This window comes from Lactuca virosa, chromosome 5 (genome assembly GCF_052849685.1).
Source record: "Lactuca virosa cultivar CGN04683 chromosome 5, Lactuca_virosa_CGN04683_v6, whole genome shotgun sequence".
Taxonomy (NCBI): Eukaryota; Viridiplantae; Streptophyta; class Magnoliopsida; order Asterales; family Asteraceae; genus Lactuca; species Lactuca virosa.
In genome coordinates this window covers 53,320,455-53,342,103 of record NC_136430.1, presented here as the reverse complement: position 1 = coordinate 53,342,103, position 21,649 = coordinate 53,320,455, and the positions used below count along the sequence as shown (strand labels likewise).

The 21,649-nt window shown below is 32.7% G+C and overlaps 1 protein-coding gene across 1 annotated transcript; it reads left to right on the top strand.

Moving 5' to 3' along the window:
- The first annotated feature begins 10,916 nt into the window (after positions 1 to 10,916).
- On the top strand, positions 10,917 to 16,218 carry LOC145113473 (putative boron transporter 2). Its single transcript, XM_079049559.1, has 12 exons — positions 10,917 to 12,308; positions 12,424 to 12,506; positions 12,603 to 12,795; positions 12,871 to 13,009; positions 13,087 to 13,252; positions 13,338 to 13,504; positions 13,597 to 13,770; positions 13,856 to 13,951; positions 14,706 to 14,843; positions 14,936 to 15,255; positions 15,369 to 15,639; positions 15,724 to 16,218. Exons 1-12 carry the CDS (start codon positions 12,205 to 12,207, stop codon positions 16,042 to 16,044), a joined length of 2,172 nt encoding a protein of 723 aa, XP_078905685.1. The 5' UTR covers positions 10,917 to 12,204; the 3' UTR covers positions 16,045 to 16,218.
- The last annotated feature ends 5,431 nt before the right edge of the window (positions 16,219 to 21,649 follow it).

Here is a 21,649-nt window from a genome sequence, read left to right as displayed (position 1 = left end):
ACACTAAGTCTACATTCTCGATCCATCACTTCAAAGCTATGACTCCTCCAGTCCCATTGAATGTGTGGGGTTTCGCATTAGAAAAATCCTTGTAGGTACAGGCCTTTACGGGCCCTTGATTCATCCCGTGATGGGAGCTTCCTGTCCCTTGGCCTTATCCACCACCATTATTTCCGGCTTGGATGTGGGCTAGAGTTGCTGTTACTGCAGCTGAGACTGCCGCGTGGAAAGCCGCAGAGTTCATTTCTGGCAGGGGCGGCGATGGTGGTTTGTTTTTATTCCTACGGGTTGATCTCCTCGGCATCTTTCTGTCATGGATCAGAAGGACAATGAGTATCCAAGGTATTTTATTTCACGATTTTATAGAATAGCATCGGTGATTTGGTTGCATATAAGCAAGTGTGGACATAAAATTAACATGAAACAATAGTAATAGAGCACATCACAAATAACGCATCATATATATCCATTTTTCATTGATAATAATTCCTTGCGTACATGAAAATTTGCCTCTATAAGGCATACAAGTACATGAAGTGCAATAAAATCTAACAGAGTAACGACTCCATGAGTAGTGTAATCACTTAATCATGTCATCGATAATACATAGGGAAGTGCACAAAGGAAAACCGATACAGTAGCAAATAAACAAATACTAGTCGCAACGAGTAGGGCCCTGTGGTGCTGATGATGAGGTAGACGCGCCCTGAAGTTCGGCTAACCTATGCTCGATGATCCGCACATGCTCCTCCAGTGCGGTGTGTCTCTCCTGATATTCTCTGACCTCCGCTCGTGCAGTGGCAAGATCTTCTATGAGCCGTTCCATTGGTTAGAAGTCTCGCTCTAGGTATCGCGTTCGAGCATCTGTAACCTGCATAGCTGCCAACATCTACATTACCCGGTCGGTGGTCACTTAAGCCTGGTCACCGATGTCCCTAATACGTCTGACCACGACAGGGAGCGTGTGATCCACTGGTCCTCCATGCTAGAGGTTGTAGTAACCTCGGTTCATCCCAAATGGCGGTTGCTGACCCTAGCGTCGGCCCCATCTCTCGATATCGTCAGCCCAAGGAGGTGTAGGGCCATTGTAGCCCATGCTATGTGGTGGTACTCTTGACATGTAGAGAGGGTTGATAACTTCAGACTCTACGTCAGATTCCTCGTCCTCCTCAACCTCTTCCTCGTTATCTTCCACAACTTCTTCATCGATGTCCTCTTCTTCAAGCTCTATCGGTTCTTCGGGATCCTCTATGGGTTCCTCGGGGTCTTCTTCTGGGTCTTCCTCAATCCAACCTCCATTCCCCTGATTGGGAAAGTAAGGGTCTCTGGGGAGGTGAAAGCCTGCCATGTCGTATGTGCAAAAATATATGAGTACGAGAAAATAGATAGAATGTCAAAATACTCCTATAGTATTTTAATTGTTTAGGTTTGGTTCCTTACAACTTTTGAACTTAGATTTGGTAAGGTTCTAGTTCATTAGCCACCATGATCACTCCCAAGCACATGTTAGTCGTATTCTGAATAAATATAGTTGATCATGCTATATTTACCCTAATACGATTACATAACTGCCCGGGTTTAACTGTGATGTCTAACTCTTAAAAAAAAAACTTTTGTTTTGTTCTTGTTATGATACAGCCTTAGCAAGTATGTATACTTTTAGTCAGAGTGTTTTAGTCCCATTGTATTTATAGTTGTATATCTTGTATGTCTAGATATACTAGTTCACTATAAACAATGCTCTAATACCAATCTGTCACACCCCCGGGCCAGAACGGCGGAAAAGTTCGGAGGCGAGTGACGTCATTGTGCAGTATCATAACAATTGTATATAATTGAAACATAGCAAATCCAAACATCATACATCAATATAGTAAGCTTACATTGTTTTACATCATGTCCATGTTCTCAAATTTTACACAAAAGAGACATCAGTAAGCAAATCCAAAATATAGCAAACAATATTGAGTCCGCGATCCACAACCTGCTTATTGGTTTCCTGAAAATACAAGTCGTTTGAAAAGCGTCAACTTAAAATATGTTGGTGAGTTCATAAGCATTTTTGTATAAAACTTTGATGATAGTTTAGAAATCCAGAAAATCCAATATATTCTTATCAAATGGTTGTATGTCTTGTTTCAACTCGCGTATAGTTGCATGTGCGTCTTAGTTAGTCGTTTTTGAAATCGTATATAATTGTTTCCCCCAGAAAATCCTATATTTTCTGATGTATAAAATAGTAGCTTTGAAAACCATAACACTTGTGTAGAAAAGTTTCATTTGAACAAATCAAAACATAGTTGTTTGTAAACCAAAAGTGAAATCTGTGAAAAAATGCATTTCTGATATATTCTAGTGAGTCGTTATAACCATACTAATATGACGGAGTGCCCATTATGATGTTCTTCAGGCGTCGGTTTCGTTTAAGACATTTGTCACCCTAGACTGGTCGGTCTAGCTGTAGCGAACAGCGAAGGTGCGGAGTGTCAACCCCGTATAGATCCATACACAAATTCTCGTTCCCCCTCCAGGAGACTCTGGTTATAACTCTTACAGGACTTTAGGCGTACACTATTATATATAAATATATGTACTGTGAAGATTGTCTGACTAGAATACCAACAAAATTTTGAACAATCGTGAAATCTATTATTTATTAATTAAATAATAGTAGTTGTACTCGTTGACTAGATATTTCGTTTCGTTTCGTTTGTTGAAAATAATTCGTTTTGCATATTTATCGATCGACCTAATATTAGAGAAGTCGGTAAATGGCTCTTCTGTTTATAAATTTACTAAGTGAGATCCCATTTGTCGGAAGGTGTCAATTTATGATTTATGTAAACTATGACTTGTGTGCACTCATGACAGTAGCTTTATGACATGCAAATTTTTCTGTCATAAAGGCTCTATTTGTACATTTTCTTAATGAAATTATTTATATCAAATATTTATAAATAATTCCTAACAGTTTGCAAATAGTCCTTAATAGAACATAAGGTTACAATTTTCGAAAATTCTAGAAATAATATTAACATTTCAAGGTCTATTTCAAAAACTTTTTATTTCTAGATATGAAGGCATGGATAAAGGGAGTATACTGGACACACCCAAAAACTTGGGAGGCTTTTTTGTAAACAAGTATTCTTTATGTGGTATTTAAAATATTATTTATATTTCATGAGATTCGTGAATTCTCACGTTCATGGAAAGTTATAATAAAATAATAATATTTCAACACACACCCCAAACACACAGTACATGTAATTATCCAAGAATTTAGAACAAGAGTTTACTTGTATTCTCCCCCAAAAACATTAAAAACTTAGAAAGAGGTGGGGTATGAAGCTCACCTTGGTTAACTTGCTGGGTGATTTGAAGAGATGATGAGGAGTTTCCAAGTTTCAACACTTGAAAGGTTCTTTAACTCTAGAATATCCCAAGAATAATTCTATGTGTAAATATAAGGAAGTCTTAGTACTAATATGAAGAATCACTAAGGAAGATGAGATACTTACAACAACCTGGGAATCTTCCTTGAAGGAGTGGGATTTGAAGCTTGAATGAGTTGAGAGCTCACTTAGGAGTTGTTGGATGTGAGGAATGAGGAGTGGGATATGGGAAGGAAAAATGGAGTTCATGTACTAAGAAGGAGGGGATAAGGAGTGACTTGACCTTTGCTTGGAGGACTGGTGTAGAAGGCTTAGTTCTCTTTGGATAATACATGTTTTACTGAGATTTGCATAGGAAAATGAAGGATTTACATCACATCACAAAGTCAAACCCCTTATCTTCTTAGAATCCTAAAAAAAATCTTAGGTTTTATTTTATAATTAATTTTGGCATAAAATAGGGGTTTAAGGGGTCTAAGATATGAAAAATATGAGTTTGGTGTGATTTCCGACGTCAAAATGCCTTAAAATGATGAAAAAGTCGGAAAATGACAAAAATCCGGAGTGGAGGCTTGTTCCTGCGAGGGTCCGAAGCACTTAAAGAAGTTCCGGAGCCAATAAGCAAATTCCGGAGTCAACAGGTGCGGTCTGAAGTTAGTCTCACATTTCCGGAGTGCTCTTCTCGGATCCGGAGTCAGGTGCGAATCAGCGGTCCGGTCCGGCCAGGAGTTTCCGAAGCGAGGCGAGGCGAGGCAAAAGGATTCCGGAGCTGCGAGATTCCGGAATGGGTGGTCCGGATGAGAGGCTTCCGAGATGCGATTTCCCCTTGGATTCCTTAGAAGACATTCCGGACTAAGAGGGTTCCGGACCAGGAGGGTTCCGGACCAAGAGGGTTCCGGACAAGAGATTCAGGACTAAGAGGATTCCGGACCAAGAGGGTTCCGGACAAGAGGTTCAGGACCAAGAGAGTTTCGGACCAAGAGGGTCCTTTTGGGTTTTCTCTTCTGGTTTTGGGCTTTTTTCGACTGAGGAAGGTACATAGAGAGATTTGGGAGAGATTCCACATACTTGGAGAGATTTGAGAGAGATTTCATATTCTTGGAGAGATTTGGGAGAGATTTCACATACTTGGAGAGATTTGGGATAGATTCCACATCCTTGGAGAGATTTGGGAGAGATTTCATATTCTTGAAGAGATTTGGGAGAGATTTCACATACTTGGAGAGATTTGGGAGAGATTTCACATGCTTGGAGAGATTTGGGAGATATTTCATATTTTTGGAGAGATTTGGGAGAGATTTCACATACTTGGAGAGATTTGGGAGAGATTTCATATGCTTGGAGAGATTTGGGAGAGATTTCATATGCTTGGAGAGATTTCGGAGAGACTTGGGAGAGAGAGAGATACAATGGAAGAGATTGAGAGAGACTTTGCCGGGAGTCTTTATTAATGTTTTTCTTCGTAGTTCAAAGACCGTAAGCTTAGTTACCTCCTATTTTGAGTGTTATACACCCCCGAAGGGCACTTAATAGTATTTTATAGAGCCGTTACTTCCCTCAATCAGATTAGGGTTTTAAATCTTGAACATTTGAAACTTTCGTGTTGCTTTGCATTAGGATTTATAGTTATACATTAGTAAACATAAAGAAATCCCTAACATATAAACACTAGTTGAGTTGACCAGATTGACATGTTGACCTTGACTTGACTTTGACTTGACCAGAAGCTTGTCGGTTATCACATAATCTGAAAACCTTGCACATGTATTCTTCCTCGTATATGAATCAACCTCTACACTGCTCATCGTCTTTTCCACCTTGCACCTGCCATCATCCAACCATCACCTTCACGCCGACTTCAATTACGATTATGGAGATACGATCTGAAACCCTAGGGATAATGGTGGCTTTCACGTCTCGGTGGTGGTGTCGATAGTCGACGGTCTCCACATCTCAGCCACGACGGAGGCAAAAATCAATCTTGACCTGTCGAAACCATAACCGATATTGATGGCGGCACACATATGACGAAACCCTAGCTGATGGATATCAGTGGCAGCTCACATGTGAGGATGCGACAATGGCGGATTGGAGGCGATGGCGACAATTACTTGCATGGGACGAAACCGATGGTGTGAAAGGGACGACGATGACTTTAGATGTACCTCCGATGGCCGGATTTTAACTTCATAGGGGAGATAAGGTTTTCAGATGAAGATAGAGAAACGGGAAGGGAGATTTATGATACTTACAGCTAAATGGGGGTGGGGGTGGGTAAGGGTGATATGTTTAATTATTTAAAAATTATTAATAAATATGAAACAAAGGGTTGGAATTTATTTTGTGTTTTTTATAAATACAAAATAAACTAGTAAGGGTAATATAATCATTTTATGTCCAGCAAATGATGAATCGTGTAAATTTAAACTAACAAACGATGAAACGTACAAGTTTAAATCAAACGAGGAATGGTCCGAGTTAATTTTTGAGAATATGGACTGAACGCGTTTTTTGACGCCTGCACAATGGACGATTTGTATAATTTACTCTAAGAAGTAACCATGGAGACATTGTATTGGTTCGACAAATTCAAAATTATATCTTTAATAGATTGTTATATCCTCTAAAAATATTTATACCCTATAAATTTCTATCTTATAATGTTGCCAGACATGCCTCTCTCTACACACTATGGTGGTTGTAATCTTTGTATATATCACATCCAAGTATATTTTATGTTTTATAACGCTATAATTTATATCATCCAAGTATGTTTTCTGTTTTATAACTCTATAATTTATATATAGACATTTTGAATTGTTTTTGTTTCTGTTTCTTCATTTCGAGTTTGAATACTTTTATCATAACGATATTAACCGTTCAAAACACACAAAAACATACCCCCGTAATTTGTTCCTAAAATATCCCTCACAATCATCATCGATTTATACAATAATCAGAAAGGAAGCCACCTATTTCCAAACCACATGTGGTTTCATCCACCCTCCGGCCTCCATGCCGGAGCTCCCTCCACCTTTTATCCAAGATGGCTCATATTTATTATTATTATTTTTCTTTTTTTATCATATTAATGAATTTTTGTTCCTTAACCCATAAATTTTAAGGAAAGCGTCTTGTTTGTATATATCGAACAAATCTTCCTTCCAAATATGAATGTGTATCTCTCTCCAAATCTCTCATCTCGATCAGAACGCCAATTTGACAATAGTTTGGTTTTCCAAGAAGGTTACATTTATTATTTGTTTAACATTAATATGTCGTTTGTATTTAACAAATAAAACGTCTTCATTTTTTTCAACATTTATATAAGATATATATTAGAAGGTTGCAGTGTTAAAAGAAAAGATAGTTTGTTATTTAAAATATATAAAATCTATAAATAATACTAAATCACATGATCATGGATAATATTAAACAAACAAATCATATTTACATAAACGTATTAACCACATTGATGTGTAGATGATAAAGACGGTGGCGATGATGGTGTCGGTAGTGGTAGGGGTGTTCATAAATTGAAATACATTGGATATTGGATTTTGTCAACTAATAATCCAATCAAATTCGTTATATACAACAAAACCATGTTGATCAAATTGAATATTAAATTTGAATGATTTTATCATATATATATATATATATATATATATATATATATATATATATATATATATATATATATAGGGTGAGGTTCAATAGATAACCATAATTAATCAAGGAACCAATCTTTTTTTCAACTTTTAGAACTTATTTTTTATCAAAAAAAACTAAAAATACATAAATTCATAACTTTTTATCATTTTTCCAATGATATCAAATTCAAATTTTTTTTTTTACGTCAAATTCACAATGTGAATCTTTGGAAATTCACAATGTGAATCCGAAAAATATTTTTCACATTCACAATATTAATATATGAATTTAGATATTTTTAGATTTTTTTTTCGATAAAGAATAAGCTCTAGAAATTGAAAAAAAGATTTGATTATTTGAAGAACCAATAATTATGGTTCTCTATTGAACTTTTCCATATATATATATATATATATATATATATATATATATATATATGATTGATTATCCATTATTATCTAACTAATTCTAATATAGTTTCTATCCATTAACAACCAAATATAATTATGATAAATAAAACTAAAAGCACACATAGTTATGGTAAAAAAGACAATAAACGACACTTTAAAAATGGTAAACCTTACAACATGAGCATCTCACGTCAATCCGTCCCAAAATTTATATGTGAGGTCAATCGCGGAACACTAACAATATTTTGGATGTGTCAGAGTTTGAGAGTTTGAACCCTAGACGTATTGTGCTGAATTTAAATCCCCAACCATTAGACTCTCATCGCATGGGCTATATAAAACGACACTTCAACGACCAATGTCAAAAGTTCAACCTATAATAGAAAAAAAAAACGTTTAAACTTCAAAGTTCAATTATGGTAATTAGATATAACATTGGATATTTACTGGATGATAATATTAGACATCCAATTAGATGAACTTTGGTTCGGTTATTTATTGGATTTTTAGGTTCATCTAAGAACCCATCCAATCTATTTGGATTTTTAACTTTCGAAACTAATATAATCTAATCGAATTTTTATCAATATTATAAACTCTTATAAATCTAAGTTTAACATATTTTATATATATATATATATATATATATATATATATATAAAATTTCTAAATATCATATTTACCCAAATTATTATTTTAATAAGTTAATACTATAAATAACAAAATAATTATTTGATATCGAAGTAATTCCGTACTCTCATTGATTTTCTATTTTCATAGTTGACACTTGAAAGAGGTAAAAATCAAAATCTTTCTTTCTTATCAATGGCATACCATAATTACCATGGTAATTGAACAAAAAAAATCATTTTTATATTCCCAAAATAGTTTCATTCTAGCAAACATGTAAACAAATTAAAGATGGTTATGAACATTTTATGCACACATGACATATTTCTTGTCGAAACCATTTTTCTTAGGAAACAATCAAACCAAAGTTTCCAAACTTATTGATAAGGAAAACCATACAAGTTATATTTAATGAACTTTGTATTTCAAAGAAGAATAGTTTGACCAACAAAATACATATAAAAATGACCAACTACTATTTTTACGAGTTTTTTTTCACATAGACCTCACACTTTCAAGATACCACAAGATTTTATATTTTTTCCACATCTCCTAAAATAAATCAAATGCGATTAGAATTTATAAGTATTGATATATTTTTATAAAATAAAACAAAAAAAAAAGTAGAAAACTAATTTATCTACTTTATCGATGTGTTCGATCTTATTTATCATTTTTTTTCTCATTTGAATATGCATATCAACTTCAAGGAGAGGATGAGAGATAAACACAAGGCAACACATCAGACTCGGAGGATATATTTTTTTACGTAGACATGTTTTTCCTCCTTAAAGAGTTCTCGAACACTTTGGGATACTATCTAGTTGTATTTTGTGTTTAGGTTGGGTTTGCAATCCACAAGTTGTTTTTAGATTTGGATTTCTAAGGCTTGATTTGTAGAGGTTAAGAGTTAAGTTAGAGCATCTCCAACTCACCATCAAACTCCATTTCCTTACATTTTCCTCCAACCGTACTCTATTTCTATGTCTATTTTGGTAGAGATTAATAGTATTCCACCAAATATGGAGGAACACTATTCATTTATCAAAAAATGAAATTGAAGTTTGAGTTGTTGATTTTAGTCATTCTCTTCTTATTCTATACATTTCTAGTTATTTTTATCTAATTATAATTTAAATGGAATGTTTAATATTTATAATATTTTGTTATATATTAAATTATATTAATTAATTATAAATATAAAGTTTGTTTTTTGTGTATCAAATTTATATAAAATTTTAAATACATATTGAAATTTTAAAACACGATAACGTTTTTACAAAAACTTATAATTAAAATATATATCACAAACAAGATAACATATGCTATTAAACACGATAACGTATATTACAAAAGCTTATCAAGGATGAACGTGATCTTAATGCATCAATTGGAGCTACAAGAGAAGTACCATTGATAGAGGTTGAAATGATGATGAAATGAAGATAGTCAATTCCAACAATTTCTTGCTCGATATAAACGTATTAAAGATAAAAGTTGTGTAATATTTATATAATTGCATTTATAATATTTATTTATAAGTGTTTTATAAATATAATCTTATTTATTTAATATAATTGTAATGAAAAAGATATATATATATATATATATATATATATATATATATATATATATATATATATATGTTAAATTTTAATTAGTAGAAGGGTTGTATTTGAATATATATATATATATATATATATATATATATATATATATATTCAAATACTTATATATATATTCAAATACAAACCTTCTACTAATTAAAATTTAACATATATATATATATATATATATATATATATATATATATAAATAGAATATACTAGATATATATTTTTTGGTTTAAAAAATAAAGTAAAAAATGAAATAAAGTTGGAGATGAAATGTTGTTTACCTTATTTTTTACATCGTTTATAGGGAAAAAAAAATAAAGATGGGTTGGAGATGGTCTTAGAAGCTTTGCTCATGGAGTTGATGTATTTTTTTGGGAGAATTTTATATATATCATTCTTAAACATCAAAATATCATATTTACCCTTCACAAAGATTCAAAATATCATATTTGTCCAAAAAAAATTTCAATGTTTTTAATAGTTTATAATCAATTTTTATATCTTAGAATTTATTATAATAATTAAAAAATGTAATCATATTATCCCTACGTCTATAATAATTGAACGTGACTTCTAAATTGTTGTAATGTCGCTCTCTTGACAACAAAACGCTTCATCTTCAACAATTTCCATGGAAGGTATGCATTGATTGCTTAGTTTTTTGTTGTTAATTATCGGCATGTTGTAGATTGAGGATATTTTAGACATTATTATTGATATTTTTATATTTAAGAATGTCATATATAATATTTTGATATTTAAGAAGAACATATATGAAATTTTGATGTTTAGGAATGACCTATATGATATTATAAAATTTTATAAACGATAAATATGATATTTAGATATTTAGAAACTAATTTCGACAAATATTTTTTTATTTTTTAAAGAAGGTTGGGTGGGCAGTGTGAGTTTGTCGGGGCCTTTTAAAAGTCATTTTATATGAAATTAAAACTAAAAATCACAGTAACCATTTATGTAAATTTGTAAATATTTTATCATAACTGTTTATCTAATTATTTGACATTAAATAATTATTTCCAAAAACCACCATCAAATAGGCATAGCCCATTGATTGAATTGTAATTAGGCTAAGTTATATGGCATACGTATCCTTTCCTATGGTTATAACTGAAACCTTTCGGTTGCATCATGATTTTGACCCCTTGCACTTCCTCCCCCCATCAATTTCTATACCGCCATTGCTGTATGATGTCGTTCCAATCACAGTGTTACACTATGCTACTAATTTTAACCGAAATTCGTAACTTTCCCCCTTGAATTCTTATACTTTCTCTTTCTATCTCCTAAATTATGCGTGTTGGGTTTGTTTTCTCTTGAACAGAAGCAGGACGAAGTGTTTATTTATATGTTCACTCACCATTGACCACAAATTATCTCTCTCATTAATATTCGCATAGTTTCTTGCCTAAACGACTTCCTTTTTCTCTCCCAATCCCCTCTGCCTTCTTCTCTTCGTGTTGTTCTTTGAATCGATTTGGCTACATTTCCAATTTCATGTAAATTGAAGGTTACGTAAGCGCATGTTCTTCTGCTGAATTTCTGGTTTGATTCTCTTTTGTGATTATAATGTAACAGCAAATTGATTACTACTCTTTCGGATCGTTCTCTCTGTTTAGCTAATGCCCACTTGCTCTACTCTCGTCTGAATCTAAGTTTTCATATCTTAGCCATGAATTCTCGTTAGTTTCACACAAGAATCAAACTTTCTCTGTTTTTGGAGATACCCATTCGCTTGAATTAATATAAATTCTTGTTTTAGTCAATGGGGACTCGTTAGAGTTTTGATCTTTTCTCTGGCTTCCATTTTTTCACCTTGAAACTTGTCTCTTTCTTCAACGTTCATAACATGTAACTGTTCTTGTTATTTCCACTGCATTCCAACTGTTTGATGAAATTCCTTTCTTTTTGCTTGATCAAAGAAGTATATTAAGATGATGGATCTGCTGTTTGATCAAGTCAACCGTTAGTCGAGCGATCTCTATAGATGGGGAGTGCTTTGCTATTTCGTTAATTTATCAACTCATTGACTACCAATGAATTCACTCCGTTAATATCTGTAACACGTATTCTATTTCACATTCATAACTTGATTCTTTGATTATTCAAACAATATATACTCATTGATTCTTTACTGACCCCCCTAAGATGTAATAGTAATTAGCAATTGCACATATTACAACTTTCATCGATTACATGGGGATCATCACTCATCACATAACAACACACAGATGACTAAATATAAATATTTCGATCATCACACTTTTAGTGATGAAGCAAAATCCCTTGTATTTCTGCCCATTTATACACATATCTTCTGTATGCACGTTTGAATCGGTGTGTTCTTAGCCTCTCAAGCCTTTTCTTTCTTCGATAAAGAAGAAAAACCATCATATATATATATATATATGTATATATATATATATATATATATATATATATATTAAAAGAAACTATATAAAACCAAAATATTGTATCTTTATGGAAGAAACATTTGTTCCTTTCCGTGGAATCAGTAACGATCTCAAAGGAAGATTACTGTGCTACAAACAAGACTGGACAGGTGGCATCCGGGCTGGTATCAGGTTCGTGATTCTTTTAGTAATTTTAGTCATAACCATGGAATTTTCTTATGGGTTTATTATGACATATATTTTGTTCTTACGCTTTTAGACATAATGTTTTTTTTTTTTTAATTAGGATTTTGGCTCCAACAACATATATATTCTTTGCTTCAGCAATTCCAGTTATATCTTTTGGGGAGCAGCTAGAAAGGGATACTGGTAAAGTTTTGTGATTTTGATTTTTGATATTGTGAGTTTGTGTAAATGGTGAATATAAGGCTAAAAAGTTGAATTTATAATATTGATGTGATACAGAGGGAAGCCTAACAGCAGTGCAAACTTTAGCATCAACAGCAATATGTGGCATCATTCACTCGATAGTTGGAGGGCAACCACTTCTTATATTAGGTGTTGCTGAGCCAACTGTGTTAATGTACACTTTTATGTTCAAGTTTGCTAAAGACCAAAAAGACCTTGGAAAGCCTCTTTTCTTAGCATGGACCGCATGGTAATTTTGACAACATTTTTTGTCATAAAAATAAAAAATAAAAAAATTTAATAAAGTTTTTTATTTTGAAAACAGGGTCTGTGTGTGGACGGCTTTTCTGTTGGTTTTGCTGTCTATTCTTGGTGCATGTTCTATTATCAATAGATTCACAAGAATAGCTGGTGAATTGTTTGGTCTTCTAATTGCAATGCTTTTTATGCAACAAGCTATTAAAGTGAGTATAATACCTTTAAACCACTAATACTTTATTTTTTCCAATCAAACCATAATAACCTAATTGTGATTTTGTAGGGAGTTGTGGAGGAATTTGGTATACCAAAAAGTCAAAATCCCAGTCAACCCGCATTTCAACCTTCATGGCGTTTTGGAAACGGAATGTTTGCATTGGTTTTGTCTTTTGGCCTTCTTTTAACTTCTTTAAAAAGCCGTAAAGCAAGGTCATGGCGCTACGGGACGGGTGGGCATTTTTGGTATTTCACAATCACATAATAGTGTCTTGCTTGTTGACTTTTGTTGACTCTTTTGATTTTATGTTTTAAAAGGATGGCTAAGGGGATTCATTGCGGATTATGGAGTCCCTCTTATGGTGGTTATTTGGACAGGTGTCTCATACATACCAACTAAGAATGTTCCGGAAGGAATACCGAGGCGACTTTATAGTCCAAATCCATGGTCTCATGGTGCTTATACAAATTGGACTGTTGCAAAGGTGCCTTTTTATTTATTTTTTTTACTTATAATTTTACATGAACAAAAACAGATTTTAATTTTTGTTTTTTGATATTTGTAATCTGTTTGCAGGATATGTTGAATGTTCCTCTTGTTTATATCATTGGAGCTGTTGTTCCAGCCACCATGATTGCAGTTCTCTACTATTTTGATCACAGTGTTGCATCTCAACTTGCACAACAAAATGAGTTTAATTTAAAGAAGCCACCTTCATACCATTATGACCTTCTTCTTTTAGGCTTTTTGGTAAGACACCCTTAATGCTAATTATGACCTTAATGCAATTTACAAAATGTATAATTCTTCCTTTTTTTTTGTTTGTTTGTATCAGACATTATTATGTGGGCTAATTGGCATTCCTCCTGCCAATGGAGTTATTCCACAATCTCCAATGCACACAAAGAGCTTAGCCACCCTAAAACATCAGGTAATATTATTTATTTCATTTTCAACTAAAAAAATAAGATATCTTTTTCCTCTTAAACTAATTGGTCAAACTATTGATGATGTATGATTGTGAATACGCATGCATGTGTCTGTAATATATTTTAAACTATATTGTCCACCTCTAGGCCATTCTTCTTTCTTTAAACACTTACATGTGATCATTATTATTATTATTATTATTTTTTTAAACTTATATATATATATTAAAAACTAAAAGAGTCCACTTTTGTCCCCGCTAAAAGAGTCAACTTTTGACATTATGATTCAAGCATAAGCATAAACTCCAATTCTTTTCTTTTTTATAGTTATATTCTTTACGTAGTTCAATTGTTTATTGATTTTTTCTACACGAAATATATATATTTTTGTGTAACTTTCAAATTAATAATAACTTATTCGACACACAAAAGTCAATTGTCTGTACTTTCTTTGTGGTGGAAGTAGTTTATATTATCATGTTTGGTACTTTGAAATTAAAAAATAGCAATGTACTTTTATTTATTTGTTTACTCTCATTTCTTTCTATTACAACATTTTTCTTATTACCCAATCGAAGCAGTGAAATTGTTTTTGTATTTGGATTTGGATGACATAATTATAATAATAATTGGGTTGATTTTACAAAGTACAATGTTGTAAAAGGGAAAAAAATGAAAGTATCTTGCTATTTCATGCGTAAAATTTACCCAGTTGTTAATGGTAGTTTACAATATGCTTTGGTCTTGTTGAAACAGCTTCTACGAAATAAACTTGTATCCACAGCTCGAAGAAGCATACGCCAAAATACAAACTTGGGTGAATTATACCGAAATATGCAACAAGCATACAACGAAATGCAAACTCCACTCGTATATCAGAATCCATCAACTCTGGTAAATGAAATTACTTCAAAGAATATTATCTGAGATTGCATTATTCGATCGGGTGTAATAATTCAATTAGGGTTTTAACTTTTAAACATTAGGGATTGAAAGAGCTAAAAGAATCTACAATACAACAAGCGTCGAGTGGTGGTTACATGGATGCAGCTGTTGATGAAAGCGTGTTTGATGTAGATAAAGATGTCGATGATTTATTGCACGTTGAAGTGAAGGAGCAACGACTGAGCAATCTGCTACAAGCGGTGATGGTTGGTGGTTGTCTGGCTGCGATGCCGGTTCTTAAAAAGATTCCGACTTCGGTTCTTTGGGGTTACTTTGCTTTCATGGCGATTGAAAGCTTGCCTGGTAATCAATTTTGGGAACGAATCTTATTACTTTTCACTGCTCCAAGTCGAAGATACAAGTAAGTTTTGTAGTTCCTGTATATTTTAAGTAAATTACAACTTTAGTCCCTATGGTTATATATATACTTTCAGTTCAGATCTTTAATTCTGTTGCTATTTCATTTATTGTCAGGGTGTTGGAAGAAAATCATGCGAGTTTTGTAGAAAGTGTGCCATTCAAAACAGTTGCTTGGTTCACATTGTTTCAAACGGTTTACTTATTGGCTTGTTTTGGCATAACATGGATTCCAATTGCGAGTGTTCTTTTCCCACTTTTGATCATGCTGCTTGTTCCTGCAAGACAATATTTGCTTCCAAAACTTTTCAAAAGCGCACATCTTCAAGATTTGGATGCTGCTGAATATGAAGAAGCCCCTCCCACCACCTACAATATGGCATTTCGTGTAATTAACTCAACTTTCTTCTTGCATTTTGCATAAAGAAACCTACTAATTACTTTTGTTTATATAATTTGTTGTGTTTTACAGGATGATGATGCTCAATCAAGAACATCCCAAATGGATAGTGCAGAGGTTCTTGATGGAATCATAACAAGAAGCCGAGGAGAGATCCGTCATTCCAACAGTCCAAAAATAACAAGTTCAACCCAAACTCCCCGACAAATGCTGCCTGCTTATAGTCCACGTCAGCAAACTTACACCAGTCCAAGTCAGCAGCATACTTATAGTCCACGTCAGCAGACTTACAGTCCACGTGGAAGGAGCCCAGGATCGGTTGGAAAAGGGATAGAAATCAAGCAAACACCGAGTCCTGGTCCATCAAATCTTGGTGAAAGCTCTTCTTCTTGAAAACTTTTGAGTGCTTGAGAGGTTTCTTATTTGTGTAAATTAATTATGTTGTTATTGTGATATAAGATGTAGAATGTTGTGAGTGTTTCTTTTTAATTTAATGTATGTGTGTGGTCTTTGGGCAGAAAACAAGTCATCAATTTTATAATGGAATAAACTTTTTTTTTATTGTTCTGTTTTGTGTTTGAAGCCAAGATTGAGTTTTTTTTTTTTTTTGAAACAAAGAAAAATTATAAGTTGATTTTTGAGGGGCGGAAAATTGTATGTCATTGAATAGTAAAACTTTAGGTGCTATTTGTTTTTCAGAGTCAAAACAGCTGCAGTCTGTGGACCACGTTTGCAAGCCTTTGCATAAAAAGAGGTGGACAAAATATCTGCGGTCAGCAAGAAGAATACTATTTGTTTTTTAACGCCCGTTGAAATAAACTAGAATTTAAATAAACTAGTTTTACAAACATAAATTAAATTTTTCAACATCGAGATTTAGATAATTCAAGTCTTAGATTTTTCAACCCCAAAATTTAAATAATTCAAGTCTTAGAACACTAAACTAAAATAACAATCACAATAATTTTAGTCTTACAATAACAATTTTAGTCTTAAAATTACAATTATATTTAAAATAATTCATTCCATATTTCGTATTAACTGCTCAACAATTTCATCCCGTAACTGAGTCATATATTCACAATCTGTTGTAGTACCATGTGTTGGAACATCGTCTTCATTATCATCAACGAGCACATTGTTATTTCAAAACGGGACATTGGGTTCATCATATCCAACAAAGTATTCATCATTCAATCCCTCTTTCCTTATAAAAATATGAAGCACAAAACATGCAATGGTAATGTTTCTTTGTGTAACCAACAGAAATGGTGTCATCCTCTTCAATTTAGGGAATCATGCTTTCAAGACACCAAAAACACGTTCAATAACGTTCTGAAGTTTTGCATGTGCATGGTTAAATTTTTCTTTACAGATTAATGCACGTCTCTGACGAAAATCTCCAAGCCAATACATCACATTATGATAGAGAGCCATAAATCCTCGATTATGTGCATATGCAACATCACAAAGATAATATTTTTTGTAAAAAATGCAAATAAATAATCAGTTTTCAAAGTAAGATATAAAAAAATTAAAACCCTTAAACTTACCTGGCGGTGTAAATGAGAATGGTGCATGTCGATCTGCTAATGCTTCTGATAGTATTCTAAAATCATGTGCTACCCCTTCCCATCCGGCCACAATAAATATAAAAATCATAAAAATCATGTTGAAGTCACAAACTGCCAATACGTTTTGGTAACAATCACCTTTTCCTTTACCTCTATGTAAATCTTGTTTCATAGTAGGGACAATGGCATGTATCAAAGTGTCATCAAGTACACTAACCGCTCCTTTAAAAACCGGTCGTAGCCTCTTGTTATGTCCCGGAATGTTTGGATTCGGATTAAACGTAGTTAGTACTATCATATCTTTGGCGAATAACATCATTTTATCCAACACTTCATAAAAAAAATTATGAATCGTTTTCTTTGAGTGTTGAAAACTACGCTTGATAATCACATAACGTTGATTATGAACGATCATCATAAAAACATAGCCATCTAAACATTCAGGAATTGTTGGCCCTATTGGCACTTTCATCAAATGATGTAGAGATTTTTGCATATCAAGTGCTACATCATCAGCAGTGATAGAAGTTTTAGAAGAGGAATCGGAAGGAGTAGAAGGTGAGCCACTAGTAGCTCTAGGATTTGAGGGTTTAGCCCTCTTGTTGGGCTTATTATTATGTGGAGAAGCAACAAAAGGTGGATCGGGAAAAGGCTCACTAGTATAATGGGAAGTGGCATCATCATCTAATGCAAAAAAAGAGGCGCCCATAAGCTAAAATGGTTGGACATGACAAGAAGATGATCCATTTCCTGATATAGTTTAGGTTGTTTGGCTTGTTTTGCTTGTTTGGCTTGAGGTCCACTTCAAATTACCCGTGGCACTACTTCCATCGAACAAATATGCACAAAGCTCTAGATAAGGTAATGGATGTGTTTCCAGTATTGCAGCCTTCGGGTAACCCTAAACCAAAATTGTTATCAATAATATAAAAATATTATATTTTTACACACACACACACCGAAATTTAAAAAAATACCATCTTAAATTCATCCCACTATTCAGACATTAAGTTGAACATGTTTGATTGAGGGTTATACATATTTCTAGTTTTGTTTTTCAAATAAGTTCATCCAATAGATTATCATAAGTATTTTTCATTTGCTTTTGGGACAATTCCATACCAAATTTTTCTTTAAGAACACTTCCTAATTTAATCCATGAATCTTTGTGCATGCTTAAACTTTTTCTATCAACCTTGTTAACTTCTTCGATGCACGTATCGAGTAAACACTTTAATTGTTCATGGGACCATTGGGTTTTCTCACCTATTTACACAAGCTACATATTAATTATAAACACATATCAAACTTCATATAAACAACTTAAATAACTATCATGTATTAAGATTCGTATAAACATCTATCATGTAGCAACTATCATTGTAATCTACATAAAAACAGATTTCAAGTTCATAAAAACAAATTTTAAGTTCATAAAATAGTATAAACATTGATACAAGCATGTTGTAAGTAATAAACATAATACACATCGATAGAAACTTCAGATTTCAACTAAAATTCACATAGTTTAAAAAAATTTCATCCGCTTGTTTACTAATTTGTATAAAATTAGATTTCAACCAAAGGAAGGCAACATTTGAACTTGCAACAATGCCAAAGGAAGAAGGTAGATGCGACGAAAGAAAGCTCATACACATGTAGACATCATCATGACATCATACACATACACATTCAAAGAACTTGCAGCAATACCAAAGAAAAAAAATTCTGATTACCTGATAAAACATCCGACGAAGGCAGATGCGCTGTTGGCAGAGAGAGAAACAACGATGGGAGTAGACTACCGTGGGCGGCGATGGGAGCAGGAACAGGAACGATGATGGTGGTACTCGGATAAAAAGCGATCGCGCGGAGAAGACGTCTCAGAACAGATTGTTGGAAATGCGACATTCTTTTTTTGAAGGATAAAGTGTCGACCTAATTTAGGTTTAAGTTTTTTTTTATATAGAGGTCTACGAAAAAAGGTCTTCCCGTTCGAAGACATTGGTCCAAGTCTTTTAACACACAGACGTTTTGACGTCTGCAGACTGTTAAAAACAAACGTACTTCTAAGCTCCACAGACGTAGATGTATTTTCCGCCCTCAGACATAATTGCTGACATTTTTCTGAAAAACAAAGAACACCTTAGAGATTTTTATCATTTACAAAATTTCAAAAGGAATAATTTTAGATAACCTTTTTTATTGGTAAAATATGTAAATCTCTTAAAATGGCATATTTCTAATGTTCCTTTTGTCTTTTGGCAAGAACTAGAATTAGTTTGTAATAATTTTACAAATATAATTACTAAAAAATGCATTGCCTTTTTTAATTGTACAATACATATAACCTATATATAATACATTTTTTTAGAATATTTACTTATCTTTTGTTCTTACTTATCTTCTCACTTTTATAAATAATGATATATGAAATCCATTAGGTATGAGACCCATGTATTATATGTGTTTATTAAAAATAAAAAGTTTAATATCAATATGTAAACATTAAACATTTTATAAAGTAATTGATATAGAAAGTAAACCAATGAGTTTGTAACATTTATGTGAATTTATTTTCAAATTAATAAAATGATAACCTTACATGAATAGAATGATAACCTTCCATATATATAACCGTAAATTATGGAAATTTAATGTAAGAATGAAAAACCTCAAAAAATGGCAAGTGTAAAATAAGAAAATGAAAAAAAAAAAAAAAAACCCATGTGGCAAAATAAAGGAGAAGAAGACATGTGGCAAAAAAAACTTTCATTTATTAGAGAGGATTAATAATTCTCTTTTTTAATCTTTTTTCTTAATTTTGAGACTTGTCATGATTAGAAAAAATTAGTTGGAACAAAGATAGGAGGATATTTGATACCAAAATGGAAATATGGTGATTAAATAATTGATTAAAAAAAGAAAAATCAAATATTCTCTTATCTTTGTTCCAACTAATTTTTCTAATCACGACAAGTGTCAAAATTAAGAAAATAGATTAAAAAAGAGAATTAATCCTCTCTAATAAATGAAAGTTTTTTTATGACAGAATTTCATTTATATTCTTACAAACTTTAAATATTACTTATATATCCTTACAAACTTTAAAATTACTTATATATCCTTCGCAAACTATAAAATTCACATTTACATCCAAACTCATAATTTAATTAGGTTTAAATTAATTTAATAATTTTTTTATCTAAATATCAAAATTCCATATATGATTGTACTAAAATATCCTTCTAAATATAAAATTAGGATTAAATCTAATTAAAAAGTTCTTGCGCCTGAATTCTTCCTCGTTGCAAGGTATGAAGATTATCAATCGTCTTTAACCTTGCCATACCAAAGATGTAGACTTTTGGGATTAAAGGCTCCAAAATCTGTATTTTCTATTTGTTCTTTTTAAGTGTGGGGAAAAAAATAAAATGTAGATAATAGAGAAAAACTATGTAATGGAATAGCCAACGAGTTTGCCTCACATCAAATGATCAAATGGATGTGGTTTCCATTACTTCCCTCCTATTACCCATCGTTTAGCTCCTTTGCATTAAATATTACTTTCTTTCTGCTATCGTTTATTTTTCTACATAAACGATTGGTACGTAAGGTCAACGACCATAGGTGTGGGCAACAAGGTGCAACACCAGGTTGTGCCACCTCACATGCCGCATAGGCAAATGGTGTTATAACACCAAGTGGGGAAATGAGCAACAAGATTCAACACCAACTTTTTGAAGGTAAAAAGGTAAAAAAAAAATTGTTTGAATATTGACGGTTGCAAACGGTCATAAGCCAACAACAGTCATTTTTTTCCCGTTTCAAGTCGTTGCGATGGCCACGAGATTTGCTCGACGAGATGCAACGAGTTGGGAGGGGCGGTGTTCCCCCCGTTACGGTGTTGCGCCTTGCCACCTCAGCCTCGTCTCTTCTCGTTGAGGCCCATACCGGGTACTGTAAGAAATATTTGTAGATTACGAAGAAACGACGCACAGGAAGATTTTTAGTATTTAATTAGGTTTCATCTTTAATCTTAATCTTTAATTTCAGAAGGCTAGTTTAGTAATATCACATGGTATTTTCAGTTATAAATAAGTTATTCAATATTAAATTGGTTTAATCCTAATTAAAATATGTGTTTGGATATATATATGTAAATTTTATAGTTTCAAAAGGATATACATGTAGTTTTAAAATTTGTAAGGACATACAAGTAATATTTAAGGTTTGAAAGGATATGAATGTATTTTTATCTTTTAAAATCAGAGTCTAGTTTTGGAAAGCAGGGTCAGGTTTCTTCATGTTTTTTTCATTATGTTTTATGTGGAAAGAATTGAGAATTAAAATAAGATTAACTACGGATGTGCAACGAATCTGAAGAAGGTTCTGATCATGTCCTGGTGGATTGCACTTATGCT